The 15,479-nt window shown below is 52.4% G+C and overlaps 2 protein-coding genes across 3 annotated transcripts in view; one reads left to right on the top strand and one right to left on the bottom strand.

Annotated features, from left to right (window-relative positions):
* TRPM2 (transient receptor potential cation channel subfamily M member 2) overlaps window positions 1-271 on the bottom strand; it is a 95,562-nt gene extending 95,291 nt beyond the window's left edge. The window contains exon 1 of the mRNA XM_004696896.2: window positions 226-271. The gene's annotated coding sequence lies outside the window, so the exon portion shown is untranslated. The remainder of the gene's footprint in view (window positions 1-225) is intronic.
* Window positions 272-7,288: 7,017 nt separating this feature from the next.
* The window catches only part of CFAP410 (cilia and flagella associated protein 410), a 10,162-nt gene continuing 1,971 nt past the window's right edge, over window positions 7,289-15,479 (top strand). For both annotated transcript variants that reach the window (XM_045284668.1, XM_004696897.2), the window contains exons 1-5: window positions 7,289-7,442; window positions 10,740-10,758; window positions 12,106-12,152; window positions 13,670-13,899; window positions 14,881-15,055. In XM_045284668.1, the coding sequence (XP_045140603.1) occupies window positions 7,366-7,442; window positions 10,740-10,758; window positions 12,106-12,152; window positions 13,670-13,899; window positions 14,881-15,055 (548 nt within the window). In that variant the 5' untranslated portion in view covers window positions 7,289-7,365. The remainder of the gene's footprint in view (window positions 7,443-10,739; window positions 10,759-12,105; window positions 12,153-13,669; window positions 13,900-14,880; window positions 15,056-15,479) is intronic.

The raw sequence follows: 15,479 nt of genomic DNA, 5'->3' as shown, positions 1-15,479 counted from the left end.
GCTCGGGCCGCGCTCAGCAGACGGGCTGTCCTGGCCCGCTGGGGGAGCCGGCGGCGGTCCTTCTGCCGCAGCCCGCGTCCGGCGCTCCGCGAACCCGCGCGCTGCGTCACCCCGCCCGAGGGAGCGCAGCCAGCGCGGCGTCCTGCTCGGCACTGCGCTGCGAAAGCAGACAGCCCAGGACCCCAGTGCAGAAGGGGTTCCGTGACAATGACTTGGTGCACTTACTAGTCTCAGTGGCTGGGTGGGATTCCTTCGGGTGCTCAGGCAGGGACTGGCTGGCAGACCTGGAGAGACCAGGGACCTGGACAAGCCACTCCCTTCGACTCAGGACCCTCCGCCCCCCTCACCACAGGCTGCAGCCCTCAGCCCAGCCTCCCCACCCCGGACCACGTGGGACCCAAGGGGACAGGACCCAAGGCTGACTGCAGAACAGACTCAGGATCTCCCCCCACTGGGGAGAACCAGGACGAGCCGTGGAGTCAGGAAGACCCAACCCACCTTGCCCCCACTGGACCCCGTGCGAAGGCCTGAACCCGACCCTGCTGGCCCTGCGTGCAAGAGCCCTGTCCCCTACACCCCCACACCGTTCTCCCCCACAGAGAAGAGTCAGAGCCCTCGGGAGAGTTCCTGCTGCCTCTCCATGCCTCCGCTGGCCCTTGGCTGACCACCACCCCACCAACTGTGGGGAGCAACTCTGCCCTGGGCCCTGACCTGTGATCCAGACTCCTAGCCAAGGGCTGCTTCTGGACCACCTTCTCCTTTGCCCATCTCTCCTCTCTCCTTGCTCTGCTCTCCTCTCCCCTCCTCTCCCCTGCTCTCCCCTCCCATCCTTCTCCCTCTCCCTCTCCCTCTCCTTCTCCCTCTCCCTCTCCCTCTCTCTCTCTCTCTCTGAACCAAGGAATCAGCAGGCAGTGCGAGGGGTGCTGCAAGCTAGTGGATGCACCCTATCTCACCTTCCAGAATTTTCTAAGCAGCTGTGGGAAGGGCGTGAGAACCCATCAGAGCCCAGGTACCTGTACACGAGGTCGTCTTCAAGTGCGTACGTGCACATGAATAGAGCTGAGCATCCTGTCCTCCGAGGATTTGAAGAAGCCCATGTGCGTGTGGTTATCGTGGAAGCAGCAGTGACTATTGTGCAGTGGCTCCCTCCCTGCAAGGCTGCAGACTCCAAGGGGGCACAGACTGGCCACCCTACCCACTGCTGCACCTCACCGCCTGGTGACTGCAAGTGCTCTGTGAGTGTCTACTGAGGGTCAGCTTGGATACTCACATTGAGAACTGGTTATCCTGGACTACGTCCAGCCCCCAAGTCCAGTGTCGCTTCTCAGGGGATCCCTCCAGCCCAAAAACTCTCTCCTTGACTGAAAACATGTGCAGGCCAATTAGTAACTGGAGGCTTCCAAAAGTTCCGGGGCAAACGGAATTGAAAGGTAATGAATATTTTCCATGAACTTTCTGAAGTCCCCTTTGGATTTCATTCCCAGTGATAACAGCAGAGGAGTGGTCCAGCCAGAGGCACAGATGGACTGGGCTTTTGATTGAAGCAGCCCAAGGCCTCCCAGGGAACATAACTTCAGGCGAAATCGTGGATTAGCAGGCTTTAGCTCGGGGTCACTGATGAAACCTCTGTTCCACCCACCACCCCCGATGGCCCCAGGGTGGCCTCTTCCTTTCCAGAGGAGTAAGGCACGTTTCTCAAGAAGGCCATATCCCATCTGTAGGGCACTATCGCAATTGCAATTACAAAATGTCCTCCCCATACAAATAAAGAGGCGGGAACCAATGACAAGGGACTGTATGTGACCTCCTCCCTGGGGGACGAACAACAGAAAAGGGGGGTGAGGGGAGACGTCAGACAGGGCAAGATATGACAAAATAACAATTTATAAATTATCAAGGACTCATGAGGGAGGGGGGAGTGGGGAGGGAGGGGAAAAATGAGGACCTAAGGTCCGGGGTTTAAGTGCAGAGAAAATGTTTTGAGAATGAAGTACAAATGTGCTTTACACAATTGATGTGTGTATGGATTGGGATAACAGTTGTATGAGCCCCTAATAAAATGTTAAAAAAAAAAAAAAAATCCAAAAAAAAAAAAAAAAGTGAGTTGAACGAAAAAAAAAAAAGAAAGAAACTGAGGGTGGCAGCAATTGTACAATTATGCTTGATCTAATTGGATTATGGATTATTATATCTGTAAGAGCTCCCAATAAAATGATTTAAAAAATTACAGCCCCAGAAAAAAAATAAAAAAAATAAATAAAGAGGCACCCAGCCATAAAACATGAACATAGCCAGTACTGATTGTGGTCAAGAGTGGTTTCAAGTCTAGCAAAGAAAGCACTAAGCAGAAGGGTTTGTGCATGGGCACTGTGCCCAGGAGAAAAATCTCCCTGCTCTGGCAGCAAGGGAAAAAAAACCTGATGGGAGGAAGGGTAGGAATCTGACTGCTTGGCATTGCACTCTCTGGTCATGAATCATATACAGAGCAAAGTGATCATGCCGCTGGGCCCTCAGAGATGCGAGAGGACAGAGGAGGGAGCTGTGGGGCCAGAAGTCAGCGATAGTAGACTCTAAACTGGAGCTGGAAAATTGTTTCTACAAAGGGCCAATGTCTCAGTCTGAGTTTTCTTTGGTGCTGTTAGGTGCCCTTGAGTTTGTCAACTTATAGTGACCCGATGTGCCACCGAGGAGAAAGACTGGGCTTTCGACTCCCATAAACAGTGACAGTCTAGCAAGCCCACCAGGGTCACGACGAATCAAGGGCAGTGAGTTTATGTACCACAGACCAAAATATGATCCAGGCCTACACCATCTTCCCAATCATTGTTTGAGCCCACTGTGTATCAATTCACCTCCTTGAGGGTCTTCCCCTTGTTTTATTGACCCTCTGCCAAGCATGATGTCCTTTTTTTCAGGTACTGGCCTTTCTTGATATAAGTGAACACTAGCAATTGCTTGTTTTTTTCTAGGTCTGGATCCTGCCTCTGGCTCATTGACCTCCAGTTCTTTGAATGTGAGCCAACGGCATGCTATAGTGCATGCCAATTTGGGAGCCATCAGCGGCCTGCCATCTAAACTGATGGCCCTGGATTCATTTGCCTCTGCAGCCACCAATCTGTTCATCTTGGGTTCTTCAGCCCCTACAACTACTCAAGTCAGGAGATGCCCCCAGCCTAACATCTGATCCACAGACTTCGAACCTGCCTGGACTTGGACTTGCCTGCCATTACAATTGTGTGAGTCAAGACCCGAATCCATAGGTCACACAGCAGACTGGCCCATAGTTTCTGGGGCTGATGAATCCAAAATTTGAAAATCAGCAGGTCAATGGGAAGGCCAGAGACTTCTAGAGCAGTGGTTTTCAACCTTCCTAATGCCATGACCCTTTAACACAGTTCCTCATGTGGTGGAGACCCCCAACCATAAAATTATTTTCATTGCTACTTCATCACTGTCATTTTGCTACTGTTATGAATCGGGCAACCCCTGTGAAAGAGTAGTTTGACCCCCCAAAGGAGTCATGACCCACAAGTTGAGAACCACTGTTTGAGAGACTTATGTTCCAAGATCTAGAGGTGAAGGGATGGGAAAATTACAGGGTTGAGAGGGAAAGAGAGTACACTTTGCCAAAGCATCCACTTATATACTAGAGACAGCCCACACCCCCAAGAAAACTCCCCTCTTGACTGATTACATCAGGCCGCATGATAGAAGATAGTTACATTACATTATGGAAGAGCACCCAGTCCAGTGTCTGCCAAGTCACTGAGAATCAGCCTAGCCAAGTTGTCACCTAACATTAGCCATTACAGTCAGGTAGTCAAAATTTTGTAGTCCTTGAGTGATTCAAACAGTTAAATGTTTGGCACCTAACCAAAAAGTTGGCAGTTTAAGCCCACCCAGAAATCCCTAAGGAGACAGGCCTGAAAATCTACTTCTGAAAAATCAGCCATTAAAACCCTGGGGAGCACAGTTTATTCTGACACACCTGGGGTTGCCCTGAGTTGAAGTTAACTGAACAGCTGGTTTAATAAACAGCTGAGCTCTGGTGCTGTGGCGGTGCCACATTAGGCTGCAGTCCACAAAGCCAGCCATCAACACCACCAGGTACACCGAGGAAGAGAGACAGGGCCCTCTACTCTCATAGAGCTACAGTCTCAGAGACCCACAGGGCGGTGCTACCGTGACCTAGAGGGTCCCCATGAGTCAGAATCAACTTGATGGCAGTGAGTTTCTTTGGGGGGTTTAGACTTCACGGGCTAGATGATCTGTGCAGCACACAGCAACCACAAATACCAGGTACACAAATGAGCTTAGTTGCATCCCAATTAAATTTATTTACAAACATGGCAGGCCAGATTTGGCCTTCAATCCATAATTTCTTGGCCTCGGCGGGGCTGCTGACTGCAAGAGAAGTAGGTGTCATGCCAGGGGAACATCTTTTCATTCCTTTATCTCTCCTGGAGTCAACAGACCGTCTGCATCCCAGAAGTAACTCATTAACGAGGACGGCTCTTACTTAGGATTTAAAAATAAAGTGGTTGCAATGAGTTTCACACAGAAGTATAAAGGTGACGAATAGTGTTACTATTATGGATGCCCTACTCACTAGGCAAAATATAAACCTTCCAAGCTCAATGCCATTGAGTTGATGCTTGCTCATAGTAACTCTACAGAACAGGATAAATGTGGCAGTTACATAATCTCCTGTCAACTTGTGGAGGGATGGAGTCTAGCCTGTCAATCGGGTCACAGCTTGATGACCTCATTTGGGAGGCACAAATGGAGACAAATAGCTCACTGGAGGCCAGATACACACTCACTCCCTGTGAGACATACCTGTTCACAAGCTATGTGGAGGTATGCTGATAGAGCCAGAGCCCTGGAGCTGGGGGAGCCACGTGGAGACCCACACCAGTGCTGAGATGCTTCCACTGCCACTGGACCCACAAGACTTTCCACCCACTGGCTTGTGATCTTCCTGCATTTGGCATAATTGCATGGCTGCATGCGTCTGAAGAGGGATTTATAGACTGGTATCAGACCTATGGGTAATATCAGACTTAGAAACTTGATCTGAACTGGGCTGGGATGTTTTCTTAATGTACAACTGCTTTTATATAAAGCTCTTTCTTTTCTTAAAAAAAATCATTTTATTGGGGGCTTGTACAACTCTTATCACAATCCATACATACATCCATTATGTGTCAAGCACATTTGTACATTTGTTGCCATCAGCCTGATAACATCTCCTCAGAAGTATGGCCTATTTAATAGTTGTAAAATGAGACTCAACAAAGAACTCTCTCTTCTTGCTGGTATGGCTCCTGTATCTGTCACACCCACCTCGGGCTCAGTGCATTTGGGCCATACAACACACCCCACACCCCACCCGCCCCATTGTCTGCCAATCTAGGAAGATATCAGAACTCTTCTTTCACATCTGATCTGCTAATTTGGTTCTGCCTCCACTGGCCTGTAATCTTCCAGCTTCCTGGCAACCCAGCCCCAGGCAGCCACACAAGTCAAGAAAAGCTTCCCGCTTAATATCTGATGCAAAGATTTGAGCCAAACTGGACTTAACCTCTTCTACAACTGCGTGAGCCATTTTTCGTGTGTGCGTGCGCACGCACGCGCCTGGTTTTGCTTCTCTAGAGAACTCGGGCTAACACAGCTGGGTTGTATTTTTTCACTATACTCAGTCAATCTGGAAGCCAAGCAAATATATGAAGAATGTGGCAGCAGGCTTGGAAGAAGACTTCATTATAGCCTGCAATATGCAGATGACTCAGCATTGCTTCCTGTGCTCTCTAGAAGAGCAAAACCAATGATGTTTATGCGTGTGTGGATACACACATGGGCTCAGCAATATGCATGGGCTACAACTATGTAGACCATTTCTTTACATAAATTTCTTTCTGTATACATACACAGATAAACATCACTAGTTTTGCTTCTCTAAAGAGCACAGCCTCACACAGCAAGCATGTTGCAGGTTGTGGTCAAATCTTCCTCCAATCCTGATGCCACATTCTTCATGTATTTTGCTCAGACTGAGTAAGTCTGGTGAAGAAATACAGCCCTGATGCCCAGTTTGGCTGCTCTTAAACCACACAGTAACCCCTTGTTCTTTTTAAATGACTCCCTCTTTGTGTACAGGCTGCACAGGAGCACAGTTACATTTTTCTGGATCTCCACTCTTCACAATATCATCTATAATGTGTTATGAGCACCAAAATAAAGAAAGCAAAAATTACTCTGGACCAACAAGCAACATCATAAAGATTTCATTTTATTTGGATTCACACTGGGCAACCAAGGAAGCAGCATTTAAGATACCAAACAACTTTCTGCAGTGGGTAAACCTGCTACAAAGGAACGTGCAAGTATTAAAAAGCAAAGATGCCACTTTGGGGAGTAATACTTGTTCGGTATGTGAAGCTGGACCATGAATAAGAAACACCCAAGAACGGATGCACTTTAATGATGGTGTTGGAAAAGAACATTAAATACACCTCGAGTGCCCGGAGAACACCCAAATCTGTCTGGAAATAAGTACAACCAGAATGCTTCTTAGCAAAGAGCTTGGTAAGACTTTGTCTTGCAGCTCTGGTGGCAAAATGGGTTACGAGTAGGCTGTGCGGAGCCCATCAGGGGCCCGTGGCAGAAAGCAAGACTGTCGACTTCTGTAACGGTTTAAAGTCGCAGAAACCCAAAGAGGGCAGTTCTACCCTGTCCTATAGGATCGCTCAGAGTCGGGTTCAACGCCATGGCAGTGATTTTTTGTTTGGTTTACTTTTTAGACATGTTATCAGGAGGGACCTGTCCCTGGAGAAGGGCATCATTCTTAGTAAAACGGATGGTCAAAGAAAAATAAGGAACTGGATTGACACAGTGGCTGCAACAACCAGCTCTAGCTTAACAACGATGGTCAGAAAGGTGAAGGACCAAGTAGTGGTCCCTTCCGCTGTACAGGAATTCTCTATAAGGAAAAACCCACCCAACGGCGGCCCAATTACAAGCCAGAGCGACAAGGACAACCCAACCCCTGCAGGTGGCAGCAAGAGGCCAACTAGCCATTACCCTCTTCTGGCCCGAACGCGAAAGGCAGACTCCGCGCAGGCGCAGGACTGGGGACAGGGACGGAAGGGGTGGGGCTAAGAGCGAGGCTCTTCCGCGTCGCTTCGCACCACACCGCCCCTACGCCTGGCAGCCAATCGGCTCTCAGGACCCGCCCCTGACGACGCGCCCCGCCCCTGGAAACGCGCGTCGCCAGGCCGGAACCCGAGGTGGAGCGAGCGGGCGAAGGAGCCCAGCGGGACCTGGCTAGCGGAGCTTGGGGTCCCGCTCGCTCGTGCGACCGCCATGAAGCTGACACGGAAGATGGTGCTGTCCCGGGCCAAAGCCTCGGAGCTGGACAGTGTGCGAAAACTCAACTGCTGGTGAGGGCCTGGGGCCGCCCTGCGGTCCTCCCACCGGCATCTCCGCCGGGGCCGGAGGTTGTGGCCCGCGGAGCCGGAGCGCGAAGGGATGGATCGGCGCAACCTGGGTCCGGGCAGCAATGGCAGAGCCTCGGAGCCGCCGCCCTGGAGTGCCCCCGCGGTCTGCTGGCCCAGGGCCTCCGGGAGGTGCTGCTCATTCATGCCCAGGTGGCCATTGGCAAAGGGCGCCCCCGGACATTCATTCCCTTCTGAGGGGTGGTGTTTGGGACCCAGACCGAGAGATGCTGCTTTTCCTAAGAACTGCTAGGATTTCCCCTAAGACTCGTTGTCTGACCTTTACATGGCTTTACTGGGGACAGGTGTTTCCCTCTGGGTGGGTCTGAAAGATGGAATTGCCAACACTCGTTGGCAGTACTAAGGTTGGGGCGCTTCGAACTGATTGACCACTTCTAGGAGGAAAGAGAACCGCTACTCAGAAACGATGATGATGTGAGCGCGGACAAGGTGATGATGAGCTGTGTTCGCAGGAGAAGGCTGACTGCAGCATTTGACAATAACAAGAAGCATATAGGCGTGCAGTTAAATGCTTGGGGGAGTGCTTAGCTGTGTGTTTGAGGGCAAGGTGATGGCAGAGCATACCAGTCTGGTGGAAGCTGAGGACCAGGAGCACTTAGCAGAAGAGGTGACCCAGAGCTGAGGGCTGAGAGGTCCACCGGTGGCCACTGGGGACACAGAGCCCTGCTCAGTGTGTGCGGCTAAGCTGGACCGTCAGCTCAGGTAGAGAGAGGCCCTTCCCAACACTCCCTCCAGGGAAGAAGCAAGTGGTCAGCGTTCTGAGCACCAGTGTGTATTCAGTTAGAGAGCCTTCTGTCCACCCTGGCATAGCAGCTGTCTTGCCCAAATGTTTCTTTGTGCCATTTGCATTCAATAATGCATTGCTTTGTTTCAGAAGCATTCAAGTCAGATTTCTGGTCTCTCAGAGCAGGGAAACAGGGTCCTTGTTTCAGGCTTTCCAAGGCTTGTTTCATAAGTTCCATGTTTGGCCTTTGAATCGGCCTCCCAGAAAGATTCCTTTGTTTTCCATCAGAGAAGAAATCAGCCTTCTGTCCTGTGGTCACTCCAAGAATTAGTAAATGTCACCTGTCCTCCAAAGAAGAGCCACCAATCGTGCCCCTTGGTCTGAAAAGTACCCCAGGCCTCTATCAATCAAGTTTTGTAGAAAACCAACCAAGAAACGATTTGGGGCCACTCAGTGTCCTGGGTTGCCAGTCATCTGGGCGGTAGTGTTTGTTCCGTGCCTTCCGGTTCATCCCAGCCCTTTTGACAACATCTAGCCAGGCCTATGTATTTTCAGTCACCTCTAGTAGGGTGCCAACTGCCAACTAGTAATTAGCCACCATCTATGCCCCCAGGGGCTCTAATTTTGTCTCCTGAAGATGGGAGAAATACAGTCAACCCACGTTATCTCCTTTATGCATACTTTGTGTGTGTGTGTAAAGGAAAACAAACCCACTGCCATTGAATCAACTCACAGTGGCCCTATAGAGAGCAGTGTAGAACTGCTCTATAGAGTTTCTGAGACTCTATGTTTTATAGGAACAGAAAGGCTCCCCTTTCTCCGGAGGAGCAACCAAGAGGTTTAACCATGACCATACTTATGCTTAGGAGCGCAGTGCTTAACACACTGCGTTACCAAGGGTCCCTATGTGTGGACGTATGTCTAATCAACACCCTCTGCCATGGAGTTGATTCTAACTCATAGTAACTCTGTATGGAGGGTTTCGAAGAGGAAATTTTTACAGGAGCAGGCAGCCTCATCTCTCTTCCTTGGAGCAACTGGTGGGTTTGAACTACCAATCTGATGGTTAGCAGTTCAATGCCTAACCCACAGTGCTACCAGGACTCTGTGTGTGTATGTGTGTGTGTGTGTTTTAAGCAATCAGGTAAAGGGCCAAGGTTTCATCCAACCTTCCCTGAATCAGCAAAGGATGAGAAGGTAGGATAGGAACAACCCCCAAAGCAGCACATCTATCCTATTCCTTTATCCCACGCTCCCTGGCATCAGTTCCCCTCCGCCACATGTAAAACTATCCTCACCACCCTTCATTGTCTTCCTGGAGAAGGAGCCCCACTGGTTAAGTGTTTGGCTGCTAACTGAAAGGCTGGCAGTTTGAACCTGCCAACTGCTCTGCAGGAGAAAGCAGTGGCAGTCTGCTTCTGTAAGGAGGCACCTTGGAAACCCCACAGCCTGCCCCGTTCTGCTGTACAGGGTTGCATGAGTCAGACTCAGCTCACCATGAGCATTGGTTTGATGTTCAGAGATTGGACTGTGCCCGTGGCAAATGGCAATGAACAGACTTGGAGTAGAAAGCCTCATCGTTCTCCCACAGCGGCTGGTCATTTTGAACTGCTAACCTTGTGGTCAGCAGCCCAGGGCATAACATCTATGCTACCAGGGCTGATCAAAGAACAGACTTTTGGTATGAGACAAATTTGATCATAAATCTTGGTTCTACCTCTGACGAGATGTGTTGCCTTGAGCAGGGTACTTAGGCCTGCAGCTGCACTGTTAAACATCTGTAAGAGAAGATTGCTAGGAGCCCTCCCTTCGCAGCATGTGGAGGGAGATGGGGGAAAGAAACTCAGAGCCCCAAGGTCTCCATAAATAGGTTTCTGTCCCCAAACTTTTCTTCTGCACCAAAAAGAAATACAATTGAGTGTATCATGTAGTATAAGCTTTGGGGTAAGGTGTAACAATGGTTGGTGAACTCTACCATAACCTGGTCTCTTAAAAAAAACCCACCAGCTTCTTACGCTCATGATAAACAGGCATGGAATAGCCGAGTCTAATGGAATGGCATTTTAGATTTCAACATCCACAGGGCAAGTTTTAGAAATCAGACACAGCCCAACTGACTCCCGTCAAGTTGATTTCCACTCACAGTGACCCTCGAGGACAAAGTGGGTCTCCAAGGCTGTAAGTCTCCACAGGAGCAGGACGTCGTCTCATCTTTCTTCGTGGAGCAGCCGGTCAGTTCAAACTGCTAAGCTGCCAGGGTATCATCACACGTCTCTGGCGCTGCGATTTGAAAAAGCACGTTGTTCAACAAGTAGCTTCCAGATCGGCACAGAGTAACACATAGCCGTTGTCTCTTCCTTCTTTCTTTCGCTACTTCACAAAAATCCTAAGACTCCTACAGTTGATAGGCATTTTTTATTCATTTGGGGAGTTGGGTGTGTTTTTCATTACGTTTATGTTCAACAAAATTAAAGTGTGTGTCTCTTTTCTTTCCCCAGGGGCAGCCACCTCACAGATGTAAGTATTATACTGTTGGTCTTCCATTGGGCCTCTTCCCCAAGCACACTCAACAAAGCCACAGGCCAGGCCTCGGCCCCAAGTTGGTCCTGTATTCACGGAGTGGTTTGTAGTAAAAAAAACCCACACTAGTCTATGGAATCCATATTTATTTAGAAGTCCTGTAAATTAAATATTTACAGATAAATGTCACTGTCCTAGAATGAGTGTTACAGCTCACATAGAGAGGTGTGTCCATCATTGATTTCTCTATCGACATTTTTGCTTGGTAACTGGAAAACGTTGGCGCACTGGGTTGGTCCAGAAAGACCTGCTGCACACTCTGCTGTCCCTGAAACCCCCCCTAAGAGAACAGCCACATAACTCGCTGCCATTGAGGTGATGCTGGTTCCTGGCGACCTTATGGAGTAGGGTAGAACTGCCCCTGTGAGTTTCCGAGACTGTACCGCTCTCCGGGAGTAGAAAGCCCCATCTTTCTCCCACACAGCAGCGGATGGTTTTGAGCCATCAGGAGCTCAATTCCTAACCACTATGCCACCAGGGCTCCCACTGCCCATAGCAACCCCGTACGACAGAGTAGAACTGCTCTTTAGGGTCTCTGACTGTTAGTCTTTATGAGAACAGACAGCCTCATCTTTCACCTTCAGAGCAGCTGGTGGGTTTGAACTACCAAGTTTGTGGTTAGCAGCCAAATGCTTAAATCACTGTACCACCAGGGCTCCAAAATACTCCCTACTTAGAACAAACAGAGGTCGAAAAGAGCACCACAATCATTGGAAATAAGTCTGCAGATGGGAAGTACTTTAACCAGACCATGAGCGGGAGGTCAGGACCCTGCCCAGCTCCCGGCACTTGGCACATGACAGGTGCTCAGATGTTTGGCAAATGGCTGTCAGCGACTGTCCTGGTGATATGGGCTCTGTGGACTCAGCCAAGAACCTGGCTGCCTTTGCTGCAGTTACCATTACCAACATGTTCCGAGAGTCAAGTCTGCCTGCTATTTGGGCTGGCTGTGTCAGCAGGAAGAAGCTCATCCCTTCCCCTGTGCCTTTGGGCAGCAAAAAAAACATTCTTTGTATTCCGAATGCTCTCTCAGCCCAGCCAGCACTAACTGATGATGGTGGGATTCCCATAGGCTGCACCCACCGTTTCTGCTTCAGCCAGAGTAATGCAGAGCCTGATGAGTGAGGGCTGTTTTGTGGGAGGCCCCGAATGCCCCCAAAAAGAGTGGGCTGCAGGCACGAAGGTCCAGCTTCCTGTATGGGGCTCATGGAATGAAATGCTGTCAATGTGGGCATGGGAGATGCTGGCCAAGCACCCAATCACTGTCTCCCTTTTCTGCCTTAGATCTCCATATGCCGCGAGATGCCCAGCCTGGAAGTGATCACCCTCAGGTATTCAATGTCCATCTCACCGAAGTCTGTCATATGAAAGTGGACAGTGCACTGTGATAAACGTCCTGGAGGTTCCTGCCTACAGGGAGCCAGGCAGCCAGCAGAGAGCCCTACAGCTGCTCCTGCAGCTCCACATGGCGCCAGTGCCCCTTTCTAGAGGCCTCCCCATGACCTTGGTCTGCCATGGTCCTCACGGCAGCTGGGTCTGCCCGCATGGGCACGGCATCGGAGTTCCACTCAGCCAGAGGGGGGAGCTCTGCCAGCTTTGCCCCATCCTGGTGTCTGCCACTGAGGGCAGTCACCTCCTGCACAGCCCTTTGCAGGGTGTGTTAGGCTTGGTGTCTAGAGCCACATCTGTGTACAAGAAAGAAGTTAATATCAAGCAAGAGCTGTACATCAAGAAGGTGCCCAGCTCAGTCCAACTCAAGCCCACACATCTAATGCAGGCCAGGCCCTCTTCAGACTCACAGAGCTTCAGGCTGTGGGCACAGAAAGGGCACGTGGGAAGCAGGGAGGTCACAGGCCTGTTGGGCACAGAGTCCTGGGGACCCAAGGTTGGCGGAAACGTAGCAGGGCTTCACCCGCCTCAAACCTGATGCTGGACGACCCAAGCCCGGCAGTCGCACCCCGCCCCACCCCTCTCCCAGAAACTACTTCAGCGGGGCGTGGTCATTTGGTGGAGGTCTCCCGGAGGGAGGGTCGCAGCCTCCCACCTGCACGCCAAACCCAAAAGTGGCCCTCAGGAAAGCCTGTTCTGGAGAGACAGGGTCCTGGTCCATGTCCGGCACATAACTCGAACCTTGCTTTCTGCCTCGAGGTGGGGGGCTGGGGGCAGCAGCACCCCTTGAGGAGGAAACGGGGACCCAGCAGGTGAAGCCTTCGGGCAGTGCTCCCCAGGATGGGGCGGCCCAGCCTGGTCCACAAAGAACACACCTGCCCGGGAGTCCGGGGCCTGCCGGGCTCCAGCTGTGGGTCCTTGGCGTGTGGACATGGAGCTGGCCCCCCAGCCTCACCCCCCACCTACTGGTGCCAGGGCCGACCTTGGCCACTCTCCCTGGGTGCTTGTGTGTTTCCGGTCCTTTGACTTTTGCACAGGTTCTGTGAGTCCCATTGACACTGGGGCTTTCTGAAGCTCAGTGCCCGGGCCTCTTTACCCCTGAACTCTCCCTGACGTCCTTGGACGAGCGGGTTTCTGGCCCGTCTGAGGGGCAGTGGTGTGCCTGCCCCTGTGGGGGCGCTGGCCTCCTCCCTGCGAGGAGGGCGAGTGTCCCCCCTGAGTGAAGCCCCGGGGCTGCCCAAAGGCAGATCTCCCAGAGCCGGGGCGCAAAGAGCCTCCTGCCTTCCCATCCCCCAGGCCCTCCTCGGCTCAAGGCCCCTGGACTTTGACAGGACAGCACTGCCCCACCCCGGCCCCCTTCTCCAGTGCTGCTCCCCGGCCTCAGTTTGCAGTGAAACCGGAGGTGCCAGGCCGCCCCGGGGGCCGTGCCTGGCTGGCACTAAACACACTGTCCCCGCAGCGTCAACGGTGTCTCCACCCTGGAGCCCATGCGCCGCTGCCATCACCTGAGCGAGCTCTACCTGCGCAAGAACCGCATCCCCAGCCTGGCTGAGCTCTTCTACCTGAAGGGCCTGCCGCGCCTGCGGGTGCTGTGGCTGGCTGAGAACCCCTGCTGCGAGCCGGACCCCCACCTCTACCGCATGACCGTGCTGCGCAACCTGCCCAGCCTCCAGAAGCTGGACAACCAGGGTGAGTGTGGCGCTGGCCCCCTGCTGTGGGCAGCTCAGGGACCTAGGAGACCCAGGAAATCCCTGAAACCCACAGCAGGGAGGGAGGGAAGCTACCCCTGCCCGCTTCCTCTTTTCCTAAGGTGCTGGCTGCTTCTAAGAATGTTGGTTCTGATCATCTGACCACCCCTGTCAGGGTACAAGCGTGAAGGTCCCCAGGTGGACACGGGAGACCTGGCAGTGGAGGAGGGGCTTTCCCTTTTTCCCCCCAGACTTGATATTTTAGGGTTGTTTGGGGTTTGAGAAAGTTGAACAAAGTCCACAGAGAGCTCCCACATGCCCACTGTCCCGCACGGGTTTCCTCTCCTGCTGTAAACCCTCAGCCCCATCCCCAGGGAGCCACGTGCTGGCTTCGAAGGGGTGGTGTCTGGGCGTGCAGGTGGTGAGCTGTCCCCTCATGTGCCAGCACCTGCACTGTCTGCACTTAGTGCTCGGCAGGAGTAGGGCTCCTCACCAGATTTCTATCCGGAGCGCCCTGTTCCCGGGAGACTTGCCATGCGTCTCTCCAGTGTTTTTCCTTGGTCGCCCACTGGACCTCCTGGGAGGGCAGTTTTCCGGCCCTGCCAGCCCTACGTGTGACAGCCGTTTGCTTCCAGGCAGGCAGCTTCAATGTAAACAGTCATCGGGGGATTGAGCCATACGAGTGAAGTGGAGTAAACATGTCATCTCTAGTTAAGTTGCGCCTTATCTAGGGGCTTCCCGCAGGTGCAGACATCTGAGCCCGCAGCTAGTCATGTATCTAGTGAGTGCCCGGGCTGGGGACACGGAAGGGTACAGCCTTCGGGGAGCAGGGATGCCGTCCTCTAAGTGGGGCCCATGGGGAGACACACACAGGTCTGCAGCCCCTTCTGACGAGAGCCGAGGGCCACAGGGATGAGCAGCCCTGGTGAGTGGCTCAGTGCAGGGGGGGCCCACTTCTAGCTCTGGCCCCTTCACCCCACAGCTGTGACCGAAGAGGAGCTGTCCCGAGCACTGATGGAGGGGCACGAGATCATGGCCGCTCCGGCCACAGAGGACATGGACAGCGAGCAGCCCGGGCTGCCCGACACCCTGAGCTCCATAGACACTGTGGCTGAGACCGAGGTGGACCCGCTGGGCTTCAGTGCTGACAGTGCGAGGTGTGGCTCTCGAGAGAGGAGGGCTACCCCGGCCCACCATGCAGGGGAGGGCAGGGGAAGGGGCTTTCTCTGTCCCGCCGCCTGCCCTTGCTTGCAGTCTTTGCATTGCCAACCATGTGTGTACCTTTTTCTGCTATTACTTCAAGAGACACTTCAAAAAACCATGTTCATCAAACAGCAGGAGGTGCTTAGAGACACACACACACACACACACACACACACACACACACACACACACACGGCCTCTGAGTCCCCGAGGACACTGGGAGGGGACTGAATGCCAGGACAGAGGTGGGTTTGGTCCAGCTGGGATGAGAGTATACTGTACAACCTGCCCCGTGCAGGAGCCAGGGCCCACAGAGGGCTGTGTGTGTGTTAAGTACCCCCTGACACTATCTGCATGGGAGAAATTACAATGGGGGGG

Source organism: Echinops telfairi, unplaced genomic scaffold (assembly GCF_000313985.2).
Source record: "Echinops telfairi isolate 266 unplaced genomic scaffold, ASM31398v2 ScPeMD7_7469;HRSCAF=8507_0, whole genome shotgun sequence".
Lineage (NCBI taxonomy): Eukaryota > Metazoa > Chordata > Mammalia > Afrosoricida > Tenrecidae > Echinops > Echinops telfairi.
This window is presented reverse-complemented; position numbering and strand designations above follow the sequence as displayed.